This window comes from Chionomys nivalis, chromosome 8 (genome assembly GCF_950005125.1).
Source record: "Chionomys nivalis chromosome 8, mChiNiv1.1, whole genome shotgun sequence".
Lineage (NCBI taxonomy): Eukaryota > Metazoa > Chordata > Mammalia > Rodentia > Cricetidae > Chionomys > Chionomys nivalis.
Window position 1 is genome coordinate 86,303,705 of NC_080093.1, and position 27,633 is coordinate 86,331,337.

The 27,633-nt window shown below is 43.1% G+C and overlaps 1 protein-coding gene and 1 non-coding gene across 7 annotated transcripts; both read left to right on the plus strand.

Moving 5' to 3' along the window:
* The first annotated feature begins 1,769 nt into the window (after nucleotides 1-1,769).
* Nucleotides 1,770-27,174, plus strand: Rnf141 (ring finger protein 141). 6 transcript variants are annotated; one of them, XM_057778092.1, is made up of 6 exons: nucleotides 1,770-1,865; nucleotides 8,630-8,825; nucleotides 12,107-12,215; nucleotides 17,979-18,160; nucleotides 21,613-21,720; nucleotides 25,048-27,174. In XM_057778092.1, the coding sequence occupies exons 2-6, from the start codon at nucleotides 8,683-8,685 to the stop codon at nucleotides 25,196-25,198; spliced, it is 693 nt and encodes a 230-aa protein (XP_057634075.1). In that variant the 5' UTR covers nucleotides 1,770-1,865; nucleotides 8,630-8,682; the 3' UTR covers nucleotides 25,199-27,174. The 6 variants fall into 6 exon arrangements, with proteins under 6 accessions (XP_057634075.1, XP_057634079.1, XP_057634074.1 ...); XM_057778091.1 differs by lacking the exon at nucleotides 1,770-1,865 and adding an exon at nucleotides 1,883-2,163; XM_057778093.1 differs by lacking the exon at nucleotides 1,770-1,865 and adding an exon at nucleotides 2,265-2,368.
* LOC130880878 (U6 spliceosomal RNA) lies at nucleotides 10,532-10,635 on the plus strand. The gene has a single exon (XR_009057672.1). It is a non-coding gene; the product is annotated as a U6 spliceosomal RNA (small nuclear RNA).
* Nucleotides 27,175-27,633: the final 459 nt, after the last annotated feature.

A 27,633-nucleotide genomic window follows, 5' to 3' on the forward strand; every position in this document is an offset into this window, starting at 1 on the left:
TGGCTTGAGCTCTGAAACCTCAAAGCCCATCCCCAGCGACATACTTCCTCCAAAAACTACATCTATTCCAACAAGGCCACGCCTCCTAATCATGCCACTCCTGTGGGCCTATGGGGACCCTTTTCATTTAAACCACCACATCAGGCATCTGGTTGTTTCCGGTTTGGGTCTATTACAAATAATTCCAATTTTGGTGACCTAAGTTTTGCATGGTTATAAGCTAGAAATGGGATGACTGGGTTATGTGGTTAGAGCCTGTGTGCTTAGCTTTTCTAAAAAAAAATGACCATGAAACTGAGAAGCTTCTGTAAAGCAAAGGAAATGCTCAATAAGACAAAATGGTTGCTTACACCAACCTCACATAGGACAGAGGGCTGATCTCCAAAATATACAAAGAACTCAAGAAATTTGAAATCAAAAGAACAAATAATCCAATAAAAAATGGGGTACAGACCTAAACAGATAACTCTCAACAGGAGACTCTAAAATGGCTGAAAGACACTTTAGGACATGGTCAACATCCTTAGTCATCAGAGAAATGTAAATCAAAACAGCTCTGAGATTCCATCTTACACCTGTCAGAAATACCAAGATTAAAAACACGTATGACAGCTTATGCTGGAGAGGATGTGGAGTAAGGGGAACACTCCTGCATTGCTGGTAGGAGTGCAAACTTGTACAGCCTCTTTGGAAATCAGTATGATGATTTCTTAGAAAATTAGGAAATAATCTATCTCAAGACCCAGAAATACCACTTTTGGCTATCCAAAGGATGCTTAATCATGTCACCAGGACATGTGTTCATAGCAGCATTGTTTGTCATAGCCAGAACTTGGAAACAACCTAAATGTTCCTCGACCAAAGAATGGATAAGGAAAATGTGGTACATTTACACAATAGAGTACTACTCAGTGGTAAAAAGTAAAGACATCTTGAAATTTGCAGACAAATGGATGGATCTAGAAAAAACTAAATTGACTGAGGTAACCCTGAGCCAGAAAGACAAACATGTACTCACTCATAAATGGCTTAGCCTACGGTCCACAACCTCAGAGAACCTCGACAACAAAGAGGACCCTAAGAGAGACAGACATGGATCTACATAGGAGGGAGAAAAAGACAAGATCTTCTGAGTAAATTGGGAGTGTGGGAGTCATGGAAGAGGGTAGAAGGGGAGAGGAGGAAGAGATGGGAGTGAAGAAAAATGTATAGATCAATAAAAACAATTAACAAAGACCAGGACCTTTTCACTATAATTGTATCATCTTACACACATCTTGCAGGCAATCTATAATAATCCCAGTTCAGCATTCTTGTCACCGTCTCATATTGCCCTTTCAATTTTAGCTGCTCTTGTGGTATTGCACTGATACTTCATTTTCCTTCTAATTTACATTTCCTTAATGAATAATGTTGTCAGACATCATTGCATGTGATTATTCACCATCTATAATCTAGAAGGCTTGTCCACTCGCTAGCCATTTGAAAAAAGTGGTTGTTTCTTTTTTGAGGTTTAAGAATTGTGTATTCTAATTAGAAGTCCTTTGTTTAATATATTCTGTTTTTTCCAAGTCTGCAGCTTGCCATTTCTTTCTTTCTGTGTTTTTAAAAAATTGTTTTGTTTTATTGATTTTTATGCATGTGAACATTTTGCCTGCAAGTATATGTCAGCAGCCTCCAGTCATACAGTCCTCCAAAGCAAGCAGGTGGGGTGGAGCTTCGTCTCCAGGCAACGCGCGAGGGCGTGACCTTGCGTCACTGAGGTGCGACTGGGACGGCTGACGCGGCGCTGCCGCCTAGCGGGTTTAGCTAAGCAACGGCCGAGGCGGCGTCGCTGGCGCTGGGAGAGCAATGACTTGAACGGGGTGAGCCTTGCAGCGCCGCCCCCCTCGCCGTGTCCCTTCGCAGCCGCTCCACCGTCCTGGAGCGGGAGTGGAGGCCCGCGCAGCACGAGGTTGCGTTGCCGGGCTTCGGGGGAGCTAGGCCGTGCTGGTCAGGGCCTCGGCTGCGGGGCCTGGGGCACCGGCTTCCAGGGCGGGTGGATGCGCTGCTTCCGCCTTCGCGGTGGGCGGTGGTGCTGAGGAGAGGTTTCCGACCGGCTCTGACAGTTTTGAATCTTGGCGCTGGCGCAATAAGCAGTTTAGCTGTTGGTTAGCAGAGCAGGTGCGCCGAGGAGGGGCCGAGGGGCGGCGGCCGAGGCGGGAGGGTGGCCACAGGGCAGGGCAGGGCTCCCGAGGGGGGAAAGCCTGGGCCTGGAGCGTCGGCCAACCCGCCCAGGCTGTTCACCTGGGCCTTTGCTTGTCAAAATAATTGCTACCTTGAGAACCGACATTGATGAAAAAGTTTCCTTGCTAATCATAATTGTAGGGTAAGTCGCCTTCTGTGTGCAATTTCATTCCAGAATGTGGGTTTACTGTTGTACTTCTCCAGCCTAGCTATTAAGTAAATGGCAGTGTGCCTGCATATTCTGACCCACCCCATTTCTTGATGCCCAGCATCTCTTGTCCTTCTGGATGTATGTAGCTACAGTAACACTCCCAGTTGCTTTTAATCCAATGTCTCGAACTAAGTTGGTCGTTTCCACTCCTCCCTTGCCCATTGTTGCTATAGAATGAAGTTCATTCTTCAGAATTTCGGCTTGGGCGTGAGCTGATAGTTGTCTTTGAGAAGATATGCCTTCTGTATTCAGAACCCTCATAAATAGCATGGTCTCCCCCTCTCCACACACATACACACCTTAATGCTATCTGGTTTTAGTTTCTGTATGTTTTCCTCCTTAATATGATTGTGTTTTTCAGGAAGGTTTTTGTCATTTGACATAAGGGAAGAGTATATTTAAGGGAAATATCTACAGTCTTTGATCTTGTTTGGTTCTCTGAATACATCTAAATTCTGTTGCAAGGAGAATTCATACAAATCTAGTATATTTTTAAAAATAAGTATACTTACTAAGTACTCCAGTACTATTAGAACTCCAGCAGTTGACCAGTGCTCTGTCTGTAGGTTTCCGGTCTTTGTGAAAAGAATTCTTTAGTTTCATTTTCTCCTCCTTAAGACCTGTGGCCCCAGAACAGGGATTCTAGACTCTACAGTGACTGACCAGCCTAATCACTGGACTGTTATCTGTGTTAATTTAACAGCTGGTACTTCCTGTAAATTTAGAGTTTGTGTAAGCAGTGAATAATAAGGTAAATAGTGTCCTTCAAGACCCAGGTGTAGAACTTAGTATTTATTACTAAGATTATAACAGATTTCAAAGGTGCCATTAATACCTCAATCCTTGTCAACTGGATCATCGTCTGTGTGTGTGGCGGGGGGCGGGTTCAAGTGGACACCAAAAGTCAACCTTGGGTCTGGTTAGACTGCACCCGCTGTCTAGCAAGTCCCAGGGGTCCTTCTCTCTGCCTTCCCAGCCTCTGCTTTTCACATGACCTCGGGGCTAGAGCTCCGGTTGGCCCTCAGCCTTCAGCTGAGCTCCCTAGCCCTCACCTACTCATCTTGCACGTTGATTGTCTCAGTTTCCCGCTAATCCAGTTCTGGATAGGTTTGTGGTTTAAATTTTCAAAGTCTCTGTGTGTGAGCATTACTGGTGCTGCAGTTGTTATAGTCTTAGAAGGAGCATTTAACTACAGCGGCTCGTGTGCCACCCACTGAAGAATGTGGCATTTTTGGAATCCTTGCTGTTCTCGTGACTTTCAGAATAACAGCTTTTATTTAGAACACCCCCCCCCCCCCAAGCTGCTTTCAGGAAGCATCTCTGTTTTTCTAGAAGGGGCCATGCTAAAAGTGGCTCTGGGATTTGAGAGCCCACCTCCTAGCTCTGAGGAGTCCAGACCACAGCTTGTCTTTTACTGAATTTTATTGCCAATGGTTTACCAGCAAATTATGTCTGCAAGCGGCACTACTGTTCTATGGTTTCAAGGGAGATATTTGTGTCGTTTCCCAATATATATAGATATCAGGGATACGTTTTTACAGTTTTACATGTTCCATAAATACATTTTAACTTGTGCTCCATGTTATTGTGGACGCATGGCTGAGCTAATAATAGCATACTAGATGAGTGATAAAGGTGCAGTGTGTTGACTAGAGAAATAATATACACTTGTCTGTTGTTCAGAAGCGAGAACACAGGTAAGTATCCTGAAGAAGTCATGGAGGAGGTGTGTAAGTGTTTTAATTGACTGGTGACTGAAGGGTGACTTCAGCAGATGGCTTTTGTGGATACTGATGTCAGTGGCTCCATATTACACATAAATAATTGTTATATTTTTACACTAGTGGTGGAAATTTGTTAAAATTGGTTAAATGAAGGCCGTTCCTCCTATCCAATGTGAACACCCTGGTTCCATGCCCTCAGGTAGGTGTGGGGTCACTGATTCAGTTTCCTGGATTCTAAGTGCCATTACAGGAAAACAATATGCTGCCTTACACTGTAAACCTTAACATTCTAAGTTAGGGTACCAGTAAGACAATGCAACATTGTCTAATTCAAAAACCAGCAAAGGCTTCTTTACAGATGGGTTTTTTGTTGTTGTTGTTTTTGTTTTGGTTTTTCGAGACAGGGTTTCTCTGTGGTTTTGGAGCCTGTCCTGGAACTAGCTCTTGTAGACCAGGCTGGTCTCCAACTCACAGAGATCCGCCTGCCTCTGCCTCCCGAGTGCTGGGATTAAAGGCGTGCGCCACCACCGCCCGGCGCAGATGGGGTTTTGATGAGCAGTGCAGGATACCAAAATATGACACGAGCATAAACAGTTTTTAAAGTAGCAGATAAAAGATCCTACTCTTCCTCCTCAAATAGGGGGTGAAGCAACCATGTGAAAGTGCCTGGTTTTTACCAGGGGAAATTGCCCTAGCCCCGGCTCCTTTGTCTGGGCATCTTTCCACAATTCTCTAGTAAATGTCTGTGCTTTGGGTCCTATTTACGGTCATATTTTTCTTGTGAAGACTTCCCCATACATATAAAAACCAAAAACCAAAACTGTATATAGTTTTCTCCTGTTTGTTTTAGCTAATCTTGGGAACAGCGGGAGACCCTGGGAGGTAGAGGAGGGGACAGCTGCCTCCCCTGCAAATGTTGATCCAGTTGTCATCAGTTCCATTAAGTCTCGATTGAGACCATTTCAGAAGTTTGGTTTTCTCTGTTAGGTGATGTAGATGGAATTGAAAGCATCAGGCTGGCTGATGAGAGTCTGTTTGTGAGGCCAGGACAGTAAAAGCTTGAGGAAAGTTAAGCTTCATTTTGAGAGCAAAATGTTAGGTTAGAGCAGTGGTTCTCAACCTTCCTAATGCTGTGACCCTTTAATACAGTTCCTCATGTTGTGGTGATCCCAACCATAAAATTATTTTTGTTGCTACTTTATAACTCTAATTTTACTACTGTTATGAATCATAATGTAAATATCTGTGTTTCTGGTGGTCTTTGGGGTCACAACCCATAGATTAAGAACCACTGGGTTATAGGTTAGCACCTCCATTTTGCATCTGGAAAATTCTCTGCGTAACTCATTAGATGAATTTCCAGTCTTTAAACATTTTCATATTATGCATTGAAAAGTTCATGTCTGTTGCAGCAGCCTTTCCATCGATGTGGTAGCAGGGCATTCTTTTATAAGTCTGACCTTACCCTCTGTACTTGTTGGCCAATCTGCTCTTTGTAAGCAAGTAAAACAATCCCACTTCTCCTCCATATGATAGGCTCCTCAGTTATTTGAACAGGCTGTTGTGCGGCACAGATCATTACATAGCTGTACACAGCCACAGTCCTGCTTCTGAACCCTGACTCTGGAACCTTTACAGGGTGTGGCTGCCTTGAGCTGAATCAAAGCCTCCTGTGTGGTCAGCCCGTTGTGTGATACAGTAGAGTGGGAGGCTCCTAGCAGGAGTTTAGGGTTATTTTGACGTCTTTGCTTAACCTGTTGTACTGTTATTTTTGATCAAAAGCTTCAGAACTCCCATCTTCTGCTGCTCTAAAGCGCATCTTACCTAGGTGCTTTTGTGCAGTCACTTCAGAATGCTCCCCAGATCAGCTTCTTGCTGTACGTAGACTTAGTAAGTCACTGAGACTTACTCATTAATATGGTTCTTTCATTTTTGCCTTGGTCAGCCAGATTGGGCAATGATCTGAAAAAAAAACTTAAACAATTGTCTTTATTTTGTTTTGGTGTCACCATGAGGAGAAGGATCTCTGGTGACACCTGTGTGTTTATTTCCCTCAAAGGCATATCATGATCTACCTATCTCAGATACTTTTGGAAACTTCTGCCTAAATGTCTTCCCACCATGCCCGACTGTCTTGCAAACCCAAACTATCTTTCTGGACTCAAGTGTTTGCCCAGAATTTCTTTTCCAACTCAAAACACCCTCCTGGGCTTTTAAGGCACTCTGTATTTATTTGGTGTAGTGTTTCTCATTTTGTAAATATGCTCACTTGTGTGACTATTGCCCCACCCCAACTGTGTTGGATGCCCGGTGGTGCCGAGAACTGTCTTTAGTTTGCTCACCATCCTGTCCCCAGGCCATAAACAATGTAAACAGTACTTGTTAAACATAATTTTTATTTTTTCACAGCGTTTCTCTGTGTAGCCGTGGCAGTCTGGAACTTGATTCATAGACCAGGCTGGCCTTGAACTCAGAGATCTGTCTGTCGCTGCCTCCTGAGTGCTGGGATTAAAGGTGTGCACCACCACAGAGCAGCTAAACATAATTTTTAGAAAGACCATGTATGGCACTGGTTTCCAGCTGGTCTGTAGCCATTTGCTTATGATGTTTCCACATATTTGAAATAGAACATGAAAAGTAAAGATAGCCTGCGTTTAAATATCTATCTGCAGCATCAGGGTGAAGTCCCTGCCTTTCTAATGCCATACCCTACTTTTCATGTTATTGTCCTTTTACATTTTTCTTATGTTTTGGGCATTTGGGAATTTTTGTTTTGAAACTGTTCTTGCTTAGGATAAAATGGAGTTCAACACTGTTGTGGTTTTGGTTGTCACTAGTCTGTGCTGCCCAGAAACCACTAAGGTGAACTCCCTGGACACCTTTTCTAAGCTGGGAATTTTAATGATTCCTCTTTGGATATAGTTGGTGTGAGTCTGTTATACCTGAACACATTTAAAATGTATTTTTTTGCCTTCAGAGATTATGTTTAGTAATCCAGGTTTCCCTTCTTTTTTACTATCCTCTAGTATGATATTAATTGCTACCATATAGGTTCAGATCCAAAATAGTAATGGGGGATTTATTTTTTAGTATCATTGTACTTTTACTATATTTAAAGTAACTTTAAAAAACATATAGTACATTAAATTTTAACACTGAAAGTGATACATGTTTATGGTTATATACTTTAGTTTGAAGTCACATTTTTTAAACATTTATTATTTGTCTTGTGAGTACACGTACATGTGTCTAGGGGAGCACATGCTACCGTGCATGTGTGGAAGTCAGAGGACAGCTTTCGAGAGTTGTTTCTTCCTATCTTGGGACTCCGGGGGATAGAACTCGGTTGTCAAGCTTGGCAGCAAGTGCAGATGCCCACACGCCACCTTGCCAGCCCTAAAGTCACATGTTTTGTACTTAAAACTATAATGTCACTTTTAAATTACATGATAAAGCAAGCTTTCTGATGAAATTCTTTTCTGTGTAATCATTACTACTTCTCTTGCTTTATGTGGTAAGGACATTAGTTTGAGTAAAAGCGAAAGATTTTTTTAAATGGTAAATGAAATGAATTTTCTTGAGGTGGGAGTTCAAAGTTCATGTCTACCCCATACCATAGATTTAACCATTTCCTTATCCATAGAATGGGGATTTAAAAAATGCATCTACCCTGTAGGTGCTGTGAGTAGTGAATGTGTCATCTGTGGAAAGCGTTTGGTTTGGAGCCTGACGTGTGTGTGTGTGTGTGTGTGTGTGTGAGAGAGAGAGAGAGAGAGAGAGAGAGAGAGAGAGAGAGAGAGAGAGAGAGAGAGGATGGCTTTGTTTTTGATAGAGACCCATCACTCTTCCAATATCGTGAGTCATTTAGCTGTATGATTCTGAAAACTTAACTTTAAAAACTATGGTTAAATAAATTGTGTCTCAGATTCATTTGAGTTGACTGAATCCCTCTAAAGGTGCTGGTAGTTTTTCTTTGCTTTTTGAAGGATGAGTGTGCTAGATAGTTTTATATCAACTTGACACGAGCTAAAGTCATCTGGGAAAGGGGATCTTCAGCTGAGGAACTTCTTTCCTAAGATGGGGATGTAGGCAAACCTGTAGGTCATCATCTTAATTGGTGATCACTGGGGGAGGGGCCACCCTTAGGCTGGTGGTCCTGGGTTCTGCAGAAAAGCAGACTGAAGAGGCTACAAGGAGCAAGCTAGTCAGCAGCACCCTCCATGGCCTCCACATCACCTGCCTCCAGGTTCCTGCCTTGCTTGGGTTCCCGTCCTGGCTTCCTTTGGTGATGAACAGTGATGTGGAGGTGCAAGCCAAATAAACCCTTCCCTCCCCAAGTTGCTCTGGTCATGCATGGTCTTCCATCACAGCAGTAGTTACCGTAACTAGGACAATGAGATTATTGGTATTTTTTTATGTTGGTATTTTTTATAATTATGTAAAATAACTTTTGCATTGTATTTAACAGAAATTATGTGAAGCAAAACTCTTTCTGAATTCTGAAAGACACACCATTTCACCATGGGACAGCAAATTTCGGATCAGACGCAATTGGTTATTAACAAGTTACCAGAAAAAGTAGCAAAACACGTCACCTTGGTTCGAGAAAGTGGCTCCTTAACTTATGAAGAGTTTCTTGGGAGAGTAGCTGAACTCAATGATGTGTAAGGCTTGCTCATCTTCATCCTGTTTTCCCTTCATGTATGACCCCGTTTGTCATGGCTGTATAGAAGGTAACCATATGCTCTGATGAATGATTTTTTTAACATAAGTTAGAAAGTGCTACATTGACTGCTCTAAGCAGACTTTAATGTAGCTATTTTAACATATGAAGAGGAAACAGCAATGGGAGGAACTTAGAATGAAGTTAGAACACAGACAATGGGTATGGCGAAGCAATGCTAGGATGTCCTGCAGCTCAGCAGCTGTGTACTGAGAGGCTGTGGCTGACTCTGCTGTGGAAGACTTAAAGGAGTACACAAACAGAAGAGAATTTGCCCTCGGTCACCGGAGGAAAAGCTGGACAGTCAGAAGCATCAGCCGTGTATCTGTGTGTGGCCACAGTTTGTTAACCGAAGTACAGTCTGCTTAACTCTCCGGAGTGAGTTCCTAAGATGGTGTAAATTTCTCACCTTGAACTTAGGCTTTATAGATTTCACCTTGGTTTTTGTGCTAATCTATGTAGAAGCTTTTTAAAATACAAAGGGTTCTTTGCCCTCTAATGGCCTCAGACACCAATGCTTTCTCAGTACTGATGGATGGGTGGCACCTTTTATTCCTCTTAAACCTTCCTCTGGTAGCACCTTCTACTTTTCTTTATTCTGTATCAACCCTTTGTCTCTTTGAGAGTTTATTTAAAACTTGCCTAAGATACTTTAAGTGATATATTTACAAAATAATTTTATTTTGTATATATAAGTTTTTGCCTGCATGTATGTTTGTGCACCACATGCATGTCTGGGTGCCTATAAAAAGCTAGAAGAGGGCACCAGATTACTGAGACTGCAGTTACGTACCTTTGTGGACTGCCATTAGGTGCTGGAAATTGAACCCAGGTCACTTGTAAGCGTAATTGGTGCTCTTAACCACTGGCCCATCTTCCCAGCTCCCCTAAGTGATGTCTTAAAGGCTCTCTCTAGTCTCTCCAGTCTAACCAGTGTTCACTGAACACATGATATGCGCAGTGCACTGCACCAAGGGTTTGAGAATTTTAACTGATTATCCATTTTAATTGACTACTCAAATACTGACGACACTTCCGGCTGTCAGTGAATCAGAAGTTCCTTCCGTTATCCTACATTGCTTCTCATTCAAGCACCTCAAAGCCCAGGACCACTATGTGCAAATTTATAGTAGTATAGCCACTGTTAATAGCTTGTGCTAATACGTATGCTACTTTGCCAGAGGCTTTTATGACAGCCGTGTTGGATAAGTGTTGGTGTACAAGAAAGTTCCACAGTAGCCCGGAATGGAGTATAACAAAGGCTTATTTATCTGGGGATAAACTCACAGAGAGAGCAGTGATCCACAGTCCCCTGTGTGTGCTGGGAACTGAAACTGAATCCAGCAGCCAAGAGGCCCGTGCTCTATAGTACATGAGACCACGCCCACAGTGGGCTGGTATCTTAAAGGCTATTGACTAAAGGAATTCCCATAGTAGATAAGGGACATACTGACAATATGAAACATAAGATACTTTCTTTATGAATATAGTGCCTATTTTCAGTAAGTTATGAAGCCTAAAGGACAGTCCTAAGGTTTTTATTAGGAGCTGCTTTCTTTTAAGAACACTGGATTGTATTAATTAAAAAAGAAAAAAATAGCTTGTTTTTGAGATCATATTATATAGATGAATAAAATAGGACTGAGAGTGCTCGCTTCGGCAGCACATATACTAACATGGGAACGACGCAGAGATTAGCCTGGCCCCTGCGCAGGGGTGACACGCAAACTCGTGACGCGTTCCGTATTTTATATAAGAATAGTACACCTTATTCTTATTTCAACTTTTAAAAATATTACATTTATTTATGGGGGCAGTACACAGGCAGAGGTCAGAGGACAACTTGAGGAATCTGCCTCTCCTAACATGTATGTCCCAGGGATTGAACATAGGTGGCCAGGCTTGAAAACAAGTGCCTTTACCAAGCACTAAGCCATCTCCAGTGTTCTAACTCCTAGGAAGAGTAATTCATAACGTTTGCCATCCTTTAGTACTTTATATAGGTAAACTTAGACTATCTGATGAAATTTTGCTTATTGACCTAAAGTTTTTAGAAGAAGAAAAAAACCTCTGTCCTGTGACATCACCTGCAAGCTAAATTACTGTGCGACAGTAGAAATATATTCCTTTATTCACCTGGGGCAGGATACCTGAGTGAATTTGAGGGGTTTTGTTTTGTTTATTTTTGATGGTTTTTTTTTTGTTTTGTTTTAACAGTGTTGAAAATTAAACCTAAGCACTACTGCTGCCTATACACTGAGCAATACCAGCAGTATGGTCTGAAACTCATTTCCATGGGCTAGAGTTGGGCATTTCATGAGTGCAGTGCTCCCTGCTTGCTGTCTGCCAACCCTGAAGTCAAACACAGAGGTGTGGCTTGGCTTCCGGGAAGCAACTGGAAGCTGGCATGTCAGTTGTTCCCTTTGGCCAGCTTCCTGGAGACAGGTTGCTTGGCTTAGCTGGAAGGCACTTAATTTTGTGCAGCCTGCTGCTGGTGTTCAGAGAAAAGCCAGCAATGGGAAAGGAAGCTGCAGTCTTAGGGTTTCAGATCAGTTTTAGTTGGTGTTGATAGCAAGATTCTGACTGTTGTGTTGTCTTTATGCTAGTGTGGCTCTTGTAATTCTTCTTGAGGAAAGGGAGTAGAGCTGTATTTAATAGCACAAATTATTTGTTTTACTTGACTGAACCCAAAATTAGTATACTTTAAAAGCTTTCAAAAAAGTATGTTAATGTGATTATGTAAACAAGATTCAACCAAGAGCAAGGTATTCCTCAAAATTATGTCAGTGTTTGTGTAAGTTAAGCCAACAGGCTTTTACTTAAAGTGCCAGGTTTCTTGAGCTGCGTTTGTCAGGGCTGACTGTTACTGCATGTTTTCTCGTGCAGCACAAGCCTGCCTCCAAGCTCTCCTTGAGCTCCTGATCCTCCTTTCTGCCATCTTCCAGGCTTGTGTCACCATGCCCAGCTTTAGACCAATTTTTTCTAAGCATTCTTTTTAGACATTCAAAGACAATTGAAATACAGATATGGAGACAAGTATTCCACAGAACTTTTGACTTTAAAAACTTTGGAAACTAAGTACGTGCTCAGAACGTTTCTGTCCCTGTGCTGGAGGAATCAGCTTTTACATCACTTCTGCTTTTGTCTGCCCTGTTGGAAAGTGTTTCTTGAGTTTGGTTTTACTTTTCATAAAATTAACAAATGTGCTTGCCCTTTTTCCAGAACTGCTAAGGTAGCTGCTGGCCAGGAAAAACATCTTCTCTTTGAGGTCCAACCTGGGTCTGATTCCTCTGCCTTTTGGAAAGTGGTTGTACGGGTGGTCTGTACCAAGGTAAGACTGGGAAGGTCTTCTGTTTCAGAGTCATGCTGTTTGGGTAGTTAGAGGCACATTAATAATGTAATAGACTATAAATAAGTGTTATTGCTTTTATAGTCTTATAAAACATAGGGTATGCGTGTGTGTGTGTGTTGTGTGCTAGTCTGTGTATGCATGTGTGTGTGTGCACGCGTGCGTGGGCACGCGTGTGTGTTAGCTTGTGTATGCATGTGTACATCATGGTTGAGGCCAGACACCGACATGAGGCATGTTTTTTGAGACAGGGTCTGTCACTGAACCTGACACTCACTCACTGTTTTGGCTAGACTGGCACGCCAGGAACCCCACCCCATGCCAGGATCTGCTCATCTCTGCTCCCCTAGTGCTGGGCTTACATGCACACCTTTGAACCCAGATTTTATGTGGGTGCTGAGTGTCTGTGTGATTGACACTTTACTGACCCACTTTCTCGGCCCCGAAAGCATCATGCGACACTGTCTTGCGTCAGGCTACCTGTTGACGCCCACTGTTGTCAGCTGCCAAGTCACAGGGATTTTTATAGCTGGAGGAAGTGGTAGTGAGCTTGTCTCTGCCTTCATCTGTCTTTTGAGGCTTAGCTAGCTGTAGAACCCTCCGAGGACACCATCATTAGCTCTGGACGATACCTTAAAAATTAGTTACCTTAGGGAATTCCTTCTTTTGAGAACATTGGGTTACATTCACCTGAAAACAATATCCACCGGAGAGGCCATGGAGATTTTGAGTTATGGAGTGGACTTTTGTCAGGAACATACTATTTTGTAGTTGGGTTTTTATATTCTAGATAACCGCTAAAAATATCTTGGCAGCTGTTGCAGAGTATTGGAAAGCTTCCGCTCCCAGTAAATTAATTAAAATAACAATTCTTAGTCCCAGGCCTTTGAGAGGAAATGAATTTTATTAGCTCCCCTTCAGTCTCAACCCCTCCTCTCAAAGGTAAGATAAGCCATAGAAGCCTTAAGAGAGTTATCTCAGAAGATGATATTTTTAAGAACACTGGATTTTACTCATTAAAAAAGGAAACACAACTTTTTAATGATCTGTGTATATGTATATATAACACGCTAGAACAAATGGTATCATACACTGCAGATAAACGCTGGTGAGTCCGAGAACCAGAGACTGCCTTGGTCTGTTCCTTTCCACAGTCAGTTGTCAGGTTTACCTCTGCTTACTTCCAGTTTCTTCAGGCAGAAATGTGAGCAGTACACTAGGAACCAAGTTCAGGCAAATGCCATGTCCTTGAGGAAATGAAACTGTTTATAGTTCAGGCCCCGTCCCTTCTGAGCAAGAATGTCATAAACTCTACTGACTCCGCACTTCAGAATCCTCCAGGCTCCGTTTATGCTGTTATGAAATGACTTCTGAAGCGCAGTTCTCAGCTCACGGCCTTGCTGAACACTCTGCGGCCTCACCCCTACAGACTCTCCCTGCTCTTGTTTGGTGTTCATGGGCTGACGTGGGACTCCAGACTTCTCTTCTGCTTTATTCACTATTCCCTTTTGCCTTCTGCATGTCACCAATGTTAGTGAATTCAAAGTGTTACTCTTACAACTCACACCCTCTGATATTAAGTTCCCTCAACTAGAATGTCTTCTCCTTCTGTCACTTTAATGGTTGTCAGCTATGAATCACAGAACACTTGCTTTAAACTAGTTTAAACAAAAGCCTTTTATCTTTGTCTTGCATCAGCAAATCCTAATGCACGGGCTCCAGAGCTGGTTACAGGCCCAGCAGATCTCATAACCCACTGGTCACTATTCAGTCATACCTTCTACACACACACACACACACACACTCATACAGGGGGGGAGGGTGGTAATTGGTTTAGATCACACTAACCAGTATTGGTTCCTAAGACATTTCAGGGAGTGGAAAATGCCAGAATAAAAGCTGGTGTCCCAGCAACTAACGTGGAAAGGGTGCCTGGACAGTCGGCGGCTGCTGTCACTCTTGCATGTTGACGCTTGCTGTCTCCACAGCCCATCTCAGATACCATCTCACCCATAGTTCCCTTCGCAGGGGTTCTCTCACCTCTTCTAAGTTCCAGTAGCTCTCAGTTTCCACTTTACAGCTAACATTCAGCATTAAGAATAGTGTACTCGGGCTGGGGAGATGGCTTAGTGGTTAAGAGCACTGGCTGCTCTTCCAAAGGACCTCAGTTCAATTCCCAGTATCCATATGGCAGCTCACAACTGTCTGTAACTCCAATTCCAGGGGATCTGGCACCCTTATACAGACATGCATGCAGGCAAAAATATCAACACAAATGAAATAAAAATAAATTAAAAGGAAAAAGAAATAGTCTGTTCAGTCCCTGGCTTCCCTGGGGCTCTTTGGGCAGGACTGTTCCCTGCGACTGTGTCCTGCCTGAAACACTATGCTTTGCATCTATCAGCTGGGCTTGCAGCGGATGACCAAACCCTGCTGAAGTCCCTCCTTTGTATGGCCAGGGCTGAGCTTCCCTTGTGTTTGGTGCGCATGTTACCTATATTATCTTCACTCTCCATCCTCATTTCATAAAACACTTAGTTTACGAGGAGGAGACCTCTATAACCTGTAGAACTATCAACATATGAATGTATCAGTCTTCTAATCCTTGGGTTTTCTGTTGCTCCTTTTGATACAGAGTTAATGATTGATATTATTATTATTATTATTTTTGCCCCAGCAGCTTTCACTATGTTACTATATAGTTAAGTTTAAATTACTGTATTCTATTGAAATCCTTCCTTCCTTCCTTTTTCTTTTCTTGTTTTTTTCCTTTTTGAAATAGGGTTTTTCTGTGTAATAGCCCTGGCTGTCCTGGAACTTTGTAGACCAGGCTGGCCTCAAACTCACGGAGATCCATCTGCTTCAGCCTTCCAAGTGCTGAGATTAAAGGCATGCACCAACACACCCAGCAAAATTCTTTCTTGAAATAAGATTCTAAGTAGAAAAATAAAAGTATTAAATACAGCCGGGCAGTGGTAGCACATACCTTTAATCCCAGCACTCAGGAAACAGAGGCAGGCAGATCTCTGAGTTCGAGGCCAGACTTGTCTACAAAGTCAGTTCTAGGACAGCCAGGACTACACAGAGGAACACAATCTTGTAAAAAAACAAAACCAAATTTAAAAAGTATTAAAGACAAAGGCCTTTAGCATCTTCATTTGTATGTTTTTTTTTTCTTGATGGTAGATCTATTCAAAGAATTTTCATTTGCATTTCTTGGCAAAGATCTTGTGAAGCCAGTATATGGATTAGAAAGAGTTAAGTCTAGTGTAGAAAAAAGATGAGAGGCTGAAAACGTTGTGTTCCTTCTCTTTATTTTTATTTATTTTATTTTAATTTTTAAAAATTTGGGGGGAGTTAACAGTCTCAGTAGTGTAGTCTTAGTTATTCTGCCTCCCTGCCCCAAGTGCTGAATGTACAAGGTTACTCATGACATTTGCCTGAGAACTTCATATTCATGATTCTTAAACAATTATAAACATTTATATTTTAACCTTTAATTTATGGTAAGACCACTCTTATCTGTCTATGAACCATTCTGATTATCCTCAAATAATATTTAATTCATTTTTAAATTATATTTAGATGGAATGTTTTATGGGTATGACATTAGAAAAGTTATTAGATTAATTGAAAATTATGTTCTGAGGGGACCATAGAGACGGCTCAGCAGTTAGGAGTACTCGTTGCTCTTGCAGAGGTCCTGCATTCACTTCCCAGCACCCACATGATGGCTTACAACCCTCTATAACTCTAGCTCCTGGGAATCTGATGACTTCTTCTGATGTCCTCAGGCACCAGGCACACATGCGGTGCACATAAATACATGCAGGCAAAGCACTGATACAGATAGAATAAATAAATATATAAACCCCAAATTTATGGACTGAAGGGACTATTAAGAAAACTTCAAAAGAAGACAGAGGAGAAAATGTTTAGTCAGCAAGAGCCCACCATAGTGGTGAATGGTGGTGTATAATCCCAGCACTGGGGAGGCAGACACAGGAGGATTGCTAGGGCTTCCTGGCCGGCCAGCTTAGCCCAGTTAATAAATTCAAAGCCAACACAAGACCCTGTGTCAAAAAACATGTGAAAGGTGTCCTGAGGAGCAAACAGTGCCCAAGGTTGACCTCTGCCCTTCACACATATGCACACACAGGTCTTCATGAAGTGCATGTCTTAGATCTCTTGTGCTTAGACAACGATCTTGCAGTTGTCCTTTGCTTGTGTCCCTTAGCGCTCCAGACCACCCACACTCAGTCAGGCCCTCACTGTGCCTCTCCACTTTCAGTGATTAGTGGGGCCATCTCTTCTCACCTCCTAAGCGGTCCCAGCTTCTGTTCGGTGTCCCTCTGTGTGTTCTGAGCCCAGTAGCCATTCCTCAGCACATTTGAAGTGTAAAGTAGATCATGCTATGTCTTGGCTCAAAGCGCGCCAGTGGTTTCCTGTGTGCTTAGAACAACAAAGTCATTGAGGAGATCAGTAAAGCTGTATGTTCCGTCACTGCCTCACATAACATTAGCTTTCATCACCTTCCCTCTGTCTCACCCATTGCAGCTCCTTGCTGGAGTCCTTGTGCTTCTCACCTGGCGCACGTCTGTCAGACCCTTTACAGACCGACTGGCGCGGTGTAGCATTTCACCCTTAGGGAGCCGTGTGCGAGGCGCCCAGTACCTCTTCCTGTAAAGGGACATTTAACAAGAGGAGGTACTGGACCTAAACTGTTACATCCTCATCTTACTGACTTACTATAATACATGCCCCACTCTGATTTTCTGAAGTCTTATAAAAGTGTCCTCTGTCCTGTCTCAAGTATCCTGTATCAGATTGTCAAGTGGAGGGGGTAGAGATACAGTCTACAGAGGAACTATCTCCAGGCCACTGGTTCCACTTCACAGGAAATGAAATTTTGTAAAATCTCAAAATTCACTAACATTTGTTGTTTAATGTAGCATTTTGGCTTTAGTTTAAAAGTACAGAGTTGCCCAAATAATTCAAGAATGGCGCTGAAGAACGAGCTCAGTAGAGTGCACTGTGCAAGCACGAGGACCTCAGTTTGAGTTCAAAAACCCATGTTAAAGAAATAAAAGCCAAGTATAGTACAGCCTACTTGTCATCTCAGGATGGGGAGGCAGGAACAGGCGATGGGTCCTCGAGGCCTCCTGGTGTGTGAGCCTAGTGGAGTCAGCATGTTCCAGGCCAATTGAGAGAACCTCAGACAGAGCACGTAGCCAGTGTCCTACCCAAGGTTCACCGCTAGCCTCTGCAGCACCTGCACATCCCATTCACACAAACCACACTCAAGGAGAGGAGGAAGCCATCCTCCTCTTAGTGGTAGCAGAATAGCGTACGTAAGTCCTGTAATTAAAAGCTGTTAGGCTGGAGGATCTCCCGTTCTAGGCCAGCCTGGGTGACATTGCAAGTTCCTATCTCAAAAAGGAATTAATTAAAACAGCAAAGTGTATACATTTTAATAACAATCTCTAAAACTCATTTCTCAACTCCGGGAAGGTCGCCTGATGTTATCAACTCCAGACAGGATGCCTGGTCATCTTGGCAAGGTTATTTTGAATGTCAGATCGGAAAATTTAGTCAGTTCTCTGATGAGCTCCACAACTGAAGAGAATGTGAATATTCTTTAATCAGACTCTTTATTTTCCTAGGTATATTACACACCATAAATTTGTTTCCTAGGATATTTGACTGAATTGTGTGTCTGTCCCCCCTTCCCTGTTGTGTTTCTAGATTAACAAAAGCAGTGGTATTGTGGAAGCTTCGCGGATCATGAATTTATACCAGTTTATTCAGCTTTATAAAGACATCACAAGTCAAGCTGCTGGAGTGTTGGCGCAGAGCTCCGCCTCTGAGGAGCCCGATGGGAGCCTGTCCTCTGTAACGTCTTGTCAGGCTAGTCTGTGGATGGGCAGGTGCGTGCACCGTGGGGCACAGTTACGGTGGCATTCTCCCCAGTGCTCTGTGACTCCCTCAGTCCTGTTGCCTCCGCCTGTGGTGTAGTCCAGATCAGTTTTAGGTTACCCTGTCCTTCCATTCTGTCCCAGATTAAGGTGGCTCACTCTCCAGGAACCCACTCCGTCTCTTGCATTTATGACATTAATGACTGATGCCTCCCCTTTAATGAGTTTTTAGGCAGTCAAAAACATTTATAAAATTAAGTTCAAGAATATGACAGAATTGTTTCAGAAATTATCGAATTGGAAGTTAAGTTTTTAAATGCTGTCTTCAGGCCTTGGCAGTCCACTCAGGAAAGAACAAGCAGCTGTGTGCCTGTTGACGCTGCATTGGTCTGGAGTTTGCCGCCTGGTGCTCCTTTACTCAGGCCTCATGTACTGCTCTTCTGTCTGAGCTTTCCTTCGTCCATGCTTTCGGTGTTGCAAGCTTCCACCTGAAAATGCCTATTGGAAAAGACTTCTGTGTTTCCAGGCATGTTGATATCCTTACTAGGAACTGGAGATGTCCTTCTTAACATTAAGAATGTGTTTGGCAGGAGTTCCTCTTTATTCCTTTATTGACACTTGCAGTTTTGCTTCATTCTGAGTGTTTTGAAAGCGTCTGTAGCTACACGGCAGCAATGAAAAGCAAGTGGCATTTCTCTGCCTGCTGGGGTCATCTTCAGGAAGGTGGTGAAGTGTTGCTCTTAGAGACTAGGAAAGCAGTGCCAGTTGGTTAGGTAAGCCAGTACTTGGCTTCATGTGTTGTGGGCTTCTAGTGGTGTCCTGGTCCCCAGCTTCTAGAAAAGAACTTCGCAAGTGGTAGGTGAGCCTGAGGGCCTTCTGCAGTCCTGCATATTGTCACATGTATAGTTCTATTAATGTCTGCTGTTTGTTGAGCCTTGCAGTTCATTAAATCCTAACAGTCCCCAGGAATACAGCTGGTCCTATGAGGAAGAGGGTTTAGAGGAGTATTGTAGCGCTAGATATTGATTGGCATAGCAGACTCCCACTTAGTGCATGGCAGCTCAGTGGTTTGGAGGAGGAAGGAGCTGGAGGTGCTACGGTGCCACTGATCCTAGGCGACTGCTCTGTCTGTGCTCTGTAATATCCAGACTGTGCCGTATTTCACCACATGGAAACCAGCATGCACTACAAGTTACACTGCCAGCCGCCCAGAGCTGTGAGACCACCTCAGAGAGGCAGTCCTCTTCACGTCCAGATAGCTCGGATTCCTGTGAAAGTTTTCGCTTTGCCTTCTATCCTCAGTGTATAAGCTGGCCCTCTGAGGCAGCACAGCAGAGGCCCTAGGACCAACTTGCCTGTGTTCAAACCTTAAGTCTTCTCTGTCCTCAGTTTCCTCGTCTTCTGTGAGAGGCTGAGAGCAATGGCGTGTGCCCCAGAGGACTGTGTTAATAGACGGGACACCGAACGGCACGTAACGGTGTGTGTAGAACATTACCTGTCACCATCGTTATTAAATTATAGAGTGCCCTGCGTGAGTGCAGCGGCTGTGCATGGCCTCTGGAATGCCACCAAAGTCCGATCTCTTCTGTCCTTCAAATGTTGAAAACTAATCAAATTCCCACTGAGCTTAATCTCCAGAATAAGTGTCTCCAGCCTTTGTTTCCTGTTCTTCCTGCACTGGTGTCCTGTGATCTCCATCTGGCAGTGTGCCCCTCAGGTTCTGTGGTAGGAAGCGGCACTCTTCCAGCTCCGACTGGTCAGGTAGAACAAAGTTCCTTCCTCCTGCTCACTGTGCTAAGAAGAAGATAGCAGAGAGGGGCACAGAGCAGCTTCTGCTGGCAACGTCTCCATTTGCTCTAGGTATATTCAGTTGCTATTCTCTGTAATGGCCTTCTGCTCCTGATTCTGAAGCTTCCCTGTCAGAATGGCCTGTCACTCTGTGGAGTCCTGCAGGTGATTGGAAGCTCATAGGCAGAAATCTGAAAAGGCGCCTAAGTGTCAATATGCATGAGCTGATGGATGGATGTATATAAATGTTCATATGTGTATTTGCATGTGCATATATGTGTGCATACACAAATGTATGCATGAATGCACATATCAATCCACATGCATGTAGGTTTCCACTCATTTCACCATTTCGGTTCAGTGAGCACTCTTTTCTCCATGGCTGAAGCAAACAATGCGTTACCTCACCCTAGTGGTATGTCTGTTGTAATGCTCCTTAAAGCAGGCCCTCGCTGCCCCTCAAGTCCTACTTCACTCCCTCTCTCTAGCTCTCCACTCTCAGCTAATTTCCCTGAGTCAGCAGGAATTGGTGTTCCCTTGACTCTAGTTTGCCTCTTAGAGCAAGTTCAGATTTGTATTTTGACATTCAAGAATCAGATTGTCTTTGCTATATTATCAGTCTTTTCTCCCAGTTGAACTCCTGAGCATCATGCGGCCTTATAAACACACACACACACACACACACACACGTTTCATGTCTTTCATGCCTTCATGGCTTACTTTATGCTCTAGAATGGTCTCTATCAGTATTCTGTGATTTCTCTCTCATGTTTCCAAAAATACTTACTTGGCACATATTATGCATGCTGCACATTTGATATTTGTTTATATTGTGTTCAAATCAGCAAGTTCTAAGTGTTATTGTCATGCCTTACGTGCTATACTATAAATTCAGCAGGGATGGCAATGGTACCAGACCGGCTCTTCCCTTAAGAACAACAGAGAATAAAACATTTACAATCACTTTAAGAAAGTTTGTATTCAAAAAGCTAAACTACAGGGTGATTAATCATGGAACAGCAGTATGCAATTTTTAAATGATTTAATTGAGGTAAAATTTGGTTTTGAGAACAGAAGGAGATGGATGTTTTAAGCTGAGCTACTGGAGTTGGTGTTGAGGAAACTCCACATGCAAAGGAGCACGGCCTCTGTGACGCTGGGTTCCTTCCTGTGAGCTTCCTGAGCTGGAGCTTCTGTGCTCCGGCCCCTTTGGGTTTCTTTGGCATCTGATTCTGACCACTCTGCTGTCCCTTCGCTCTGATACTGTCAGTGCCACTGTAAGGCCCTGTTGATGAGGCAGCATGTGTCTGTTATGACAATTAAATGATATACGGGTTCATTTCCTGTATGTAAATTCAATGTCTAAGATGGACTGAGTTATTTCAGAAAGACCTGAATATGCAGTTTTTGTTCAGATTTTGTTTTCTTTAAACTGCACAGAATTTGTCTTTTTATCACGTCTTTCAAGTTTCTTAAAGAAACTTAACCTTGGTATTTCTTCCCTAATGTATTTGCTATCCCCAAAAGATGTGAACTGTGGTCTGGTTTTCGCTTTGCACGTAAGTCATGCTGTACTTTATACTGTGGTATTTACTGATGCTTTTTAAGACCGTGAAACAAAGTAGGAAGTGTGTGGACAGAGACTGTCATTGTTCCAGCTCAGTTTTCACACCCAGGGTGAAGCAGCTGACGGATGAGGAGGAGTGTTGTATCTGCATGGACGGGCGAGCTGACCTCATCCTGCCCTGTGCTCACAGCTTCTGTCAGAAGTGTATTGACAAATGGTAAGTTATCTGCTCCCCTTGGGATAGCAGAGGCAGCTGGACTGTGAGTAAACAACTGGGAATGCAGTGCTTCAGTACTGACCACGAGAGCTTTGCTCTTCGCTACTCTGAGTTTCATGGAGTGCCCGCTAGTATAAGTGTTTTTATACCTAATGCTTACAAAGTGTGGAGATGTGACTTTGTTGATTTTTTTTTTGCTTTGTTTTGTTTTTATTTTTCAAGACAAGGTAACCCTTGCTGTTTTGGAATATGCCCCATAGACCAGGCTAGCCTCAGACTCAGAGATCTGCGTGCCTCCTCCTCCCGAGTGCTAGGATTAAAGGCGTGTGCCACCACTGCCCAGCCAGACACTGTAAGCATCTTGAATCTAGAATCAAACACTTTCCCCTTTTCAGCACCCCCCACCACATAATTCACTATAATTCACCATATGTGTGTAGAGGAAGAAATCCTCGGCTGTGTGATCTGGAGGGATGTTTGGTCAATTAATTAAGGTCATTTGCTTACAAGATAATGGAGCATTTAGAAAAATTTATAATTTATATGCAATAAGCTATATGCTTTAATTTATGTGCATACTAATGAAATCTGTCAGAACAAGATGAGAGCAATCCATTACACCCCAAAATCACCTATAGCCTGATTCTTAAGCAGCTATTAAATGCTTTCAGTTGCTAAAAATACTTGAGATTTGCTAGACTTTTAGAGTGGCACCATACAGGGTATTCTCTCTGTTGTCTGGGTTCTTTCATTCCGTGTAATCATCTTCAGATTTAACCATGGTGTAGGTGCAGATAAGTGCCAAGTAAAAGCTTCTGTGTTTGTTTGTGGACAGGTAGGTTTTATGGACATGTATTTTGACTTTTTCTTTTTCTACCTCAAGTGGCCAGATCACATATAACAGATGTTTCTCAAGAAATTGCCAACTCAGTCCCAAAACAAGCATTACTTTAAAAAAAAAATTTTTGTTGTTGTTTTTTGAAACAAGATCTTGTAATATTTAGCCCAGGCATGCCTCAATTGGAACTTGCAACGTTCCTCCTGCCTCAGCTTTGTAACTCTGGAATTACAGTACAGATGTGCACTCTCCAGTACCACATAGGAACTCCACTGTCTTCCCCAGGATGTGACACAATCCTTCAGAAGGGTCCACTCTGCCTGTGGGAGCACGTCCTGTGCCCTCTGAATTCCAGCCTCCTGGCATCTGCTCACATGCTCACACTGATGTGCTGTGTTCAGTGACGGGCCTGCTGTCTCTTGGCCCTGCCCCTGTGTAGCTGCCTGCTGTGCAGTGCTCTAGCTGCCTTGCCTTAGCTGTTTCTTCAATAGCCTGCCAGGCCTCCGAGGTCCCCTACTTCTTTTTATGAGTCCTGGAAACTCACAGGAAATCTGGCTTGCAATCATAGGCTCATTTTGCTTCTCACCTCTTGGGAGTCACATCCTTGTCTGTGTCCAGTGTTTTACATGAAACCTCATCTGACACCATTCTGGACATTGTGTCCTGTGTGTCAGTTGTTTTAAGTGGGAAGATGTCTTAGGGTTTCTATTGCCATGAAAAGATACCATAACAGCAGCAACTCTTATAGAGGACAAACATTTAATTGGGGTGGCTTGTATTTTCAGAGGTTTAGTCCATTGTCATCATGGTGAAACATGGCGTTGTGCAGGCAGACACGGTGGCTACATATTGATCAGAAGGCAAAGGAAGTGGACTGAGGTACTGGATGTGGCTTGAGCATATATGAAACCTCAAACCCCACCCCCATGAGCCATACTTCCTCTAACAAGGCCACACCCACTCCAACAAAGCCACACTCCCTAATTGTGAGACTCCCTTTGGGGGCAATTTTCTTTGAAACCATCACAGAAAATAAATCAGGTTTCTGCTGGCCAGAAGCAGAAATTGATTGTTTTTAAATTGTGATGTTTTATTTACAGAAAACCACACATCTTGTAAACCATCTCCAGGGAGCCCAAATCAACCAAATAATGTGTGCCAACTCCATACTTTTTTTGGAATAAGTTTTTGGAATAAGTTTCTCAGCTTTTGTACAAAAGCAAAAGAACAGTTGATGACTTTTGACCCTAGATTATTTTGACCCTAGATTTCACTGTGAGAAGAGAAAAACACTGTCTTTTTTCCTTTCATAATATATTTCTAGCTTAAATATGGTATTTAAGTTTCCAAAGTAGTATTTGATTAGGGCAATCCCATTGTAAAACATAATCTTAAGTAATCAAATGTATATTCTGTATCAGAAAATTATCCTGTATATAAGTGTCATCTCTTGTTTTAAACCTCAGATGCTCCATCTTTGTACAGTTTTCTAAAGTTTTCTTGGTTTTGAACCAAAGGATATTTTATCAGGCCTTTAATTGTAATTAACTTGTCAAAAGTCTTTTATTTTTTTGCATGTGGTGGCACACATCTTTAATCCCAGCACTTGAGAAGGCAGGGGCAGACAGATCTCTGTGAGTTCAAGGCCAGCCAGTCTACATAGCAAGGTCTGTGGCAGCCACTCTGCATAAAGACCCCTATCTTTAAAGAATGACCTTTATTACTCAGTATAATAATTAGTAATAATCTTTGCTGCTACCATATACCTACCACTGGCCAAACATGAGTCCCAAGGCACGGTGGCTTCCGCTTAAATAAAAATAAATATTTGCACTTTGATCAATTCTCCCACTGGTAAGAGGTAGCTTCCTCTTAGGACGTATAAGGGTTTGTGTTATAAAGGAGAACTTACTTGGATGCAGGAATAAGAATTAAAGACCCTGGCTTGTGGTAGCAAACGAAATGGTGTGTGTGTGTGTGGGGGGGGAGAACACTGCGCGTCTTTATGCTGGAGATTAGATACAGTATAGCATCTTCATACAGTACATGCTCAAGTCCAGGTGTGTTGGTGTGTGCTACAGTCCCAGCACTGAGCAAGTGGACGCAAGAGGATGGCAAGCTCTAGGCTAGCCTGGGGACTGGATAGCAAGACTCTGTCTCAGAGGGAAAAGCAGAAAGACTAAAACAGCATCTGCTGGTACAGAATGGTTCTGAGATGTGTGAGTAGCAGTGCAAGGTCAGCAGGACACACAGGCTTCCGTTTCCCACCAGCCTGAGGTCTTAATCCATCCCTAGTAAAATATGTAGACAACTGCTTGGCCCTGGGGAAGAGAATTAAAGGTTGGGATGAAGAGAAATATTAACTCTTTTTTGTGTACTTTTATGGTATTTACTTTTTTTTTTTTTTAAGCCATCTACTTTTCAAGCGAACCTGTTTTTTTTAGAAAAAGAAAGAAAACAATCTTGTTTTGCTTGGACTTCCCTGACAGGAGTGATCGGCACAGGAACTGCCCCATTTGTCGCCTACAGATGACTGGAGCAAATGAGTCGTGGGTGGTGTCAGATGCACCCACTGAAGATGACATGGCCAACTATATTCTTAACATGGCTGATGAGGCAGGCCAGCCCCACAGGCCGTGACTGAGGAAGACTCTTGTTATTGTGAGCTGCAATACCCTGGTTATAGAGGAGCAGTGAAGGGGTGTGTGGCGCATACAGGAAGATCAGTTTTTCCACCCTCTTATTTTTGCTATTCTGATAATATGTCCCATTCTTAAATAAACTCCCTTCCCATGTCTTCCATGTAGGGTGGGCTACACTTTGCTACTGTTTGGCCATATTCCCCACTGTCCACCTGTTCTTTGTTGCTCTTGAACCCTTTGCTACAGATAGCAGCAATACTTGACACTACTACTTTTCAGGGAGGGGGTGTTCTGCATCTTCTTAGCTAGGTTTAAAATGTAGGATATTGAAAGTTGTAGCCATCTGAGCTAAACTACTGGAACTAATGTCTCAGTGGGGTTGCTACTGCTGGGACCTGAGGTGCACTCCGCCCCCTTGTGGTTCATTCTGGATCCTTCACTACTCTGGCCCAGTTGCTTCCTGGTGTCACTGTAACTTCAGCATGGGTTCTGGCGCTACTCTTGATCACTGCGGTGCTGCAGCACTCAGAGAAGGACTCTGAGCTTGGGACTTGGTCTTGCAATGGAAGAATTTTCACGGCTGTTCTCCGGATCTGGGGAGGGGTTCACTGGATTATCCATAATGCCCTGAAGGAAATCTTTCTTCGTGCAGATACACTTTTATATTTCCAGTTCACTCTGAATCATCAAATCCTGAGCTGGAGTCTTTGTTTTAAGTAAAGGCACCTTTCAGAGGCTTCAGTTTCCTCAAATCTCTTGGATTAAAAGAAAAGGAAGATGAGATGAAGCTTTTCACCACACATTAGTAAACCCCTGAAATCCAGAGAACGATTGACTTCTTCCCGTTCCTCTGCACTCCTCCGAGAGTCTGGAAAGAGTGTGGTAATGGGAGCGCAGTGCTGGCCGATTGCAGCCATGGCTTATGAGTAAGACTGTTAACAGTTCAGCCTGTAACAGAAGTAGTGCATGAAGTCACGCCACCTTTAAGAGCTCTTAGCAGTCCATAGACATGTCTCACTGACTGATTGCAGGTGTTCCTGTTTTTCTAAATACAAAGGCACACAATTGAAGTTGCTGCTTATTGATTTTTAATTAAGAACTTAATGAGAATACAAATAAATCCCTTTCAAAGAAAAATATCTGACTTGATTTACCCCCCCCCCCAAGTACTGCAGACTTCAGTTGTCTACTGACTGTCCCAATGTGTGAGCAAGTGCAGTGCTGTCCTCTCTCCTAGCTTAGCTGTGTGTGTGCTGGTTTCCCAGCCTGAGACAGCTTTACTCTGCTGTAGAAACTGACTGTATTTGTGGTTTTCAAACCTTAGCAGTGAAACTTCTTCAAGTAAAGTTTTAGTCTATATGCACTGAGTGTATGCACAAGTTACCCCCATTCTATAGAAGCTACATTTTATTAATATAAGTGTCCTTTTGTAAACTTAGTACAGTGTGGTCACCATTAAGTCAGGGTAGGAAAATGTCACGGTGATTGCTGATACAGTTTCATTAGAGTCTAATGAGTAACAAACTTGTGTGATGAAAAGCTTTTGTAAAAATACTACTAATAGTATTTCAGGGCTGGGGGTGTGCTCAGCTGGTAGAGTGCTTGCCTAGCGTGCATGGAGCCTTGGCTTCCATCCCAGCACTGCATAGAAACAAGCAGTCCTGGTGCTGTATTCCAGGAACCCCAGCACTTGGGAGGAGGAAGCAGGAAGATCAGAAGTTCAGGGATATCCTCAACTGCATAGAGAGTTTAGGGCCATCCTGGGCTACATTGGGACCCTGTTTCAAAAACTGTGTGGGTGGCGAGGCTGGAAAAATGGCCCATTGGTTAAGAGAAATTGCTGTTCTTACCGAGGACCTGAGTTCAATTCCCAGCACCTATACTGGTTGAGTCACCAACAGCCTATAACACCAGCTCCAGGGGACCCATACCTCTTCTGACCCACCCCCACACCCCAGAAGTAAATCTTTAAAACATTTTAAAATTCATATTTTCAGATGATTCAACCTCTGTTGATTCTCAAGTGCTCTATGGAACGTATTTTTAAAACCCTGGGATAAGTGACCCTCTGAGAGATTTTCCAGCCCTAAAAATTGAAATTGTCCTTTTGGACTAGACTTGCTGGGTTTAATTCAAATTGTCTAATTGAAAATGTTTCTGAAAATAACATAGCTTTATGGGTTTGGGATCTTTTCAGCAATAGCCAAAACTTTTTTCCCCGAGAATCTTTCACTTTTGAAGGATTAAACAGTGAGTTTAGAGACTTGATATTGCCCACAGCCCTTTCCTTGCAGTGTGAGCTCCAAGATACAGACTGATCCCCTGTGCAATGCCAGCGTCTCGGCTTGCCTCACCTGGTGGATGAGCAGAAGGCTGTGCTCATTCCGTCTCTTCAGATGGATGGCAGGTGGGCCTGCCTGCTGCAGTGTCTGG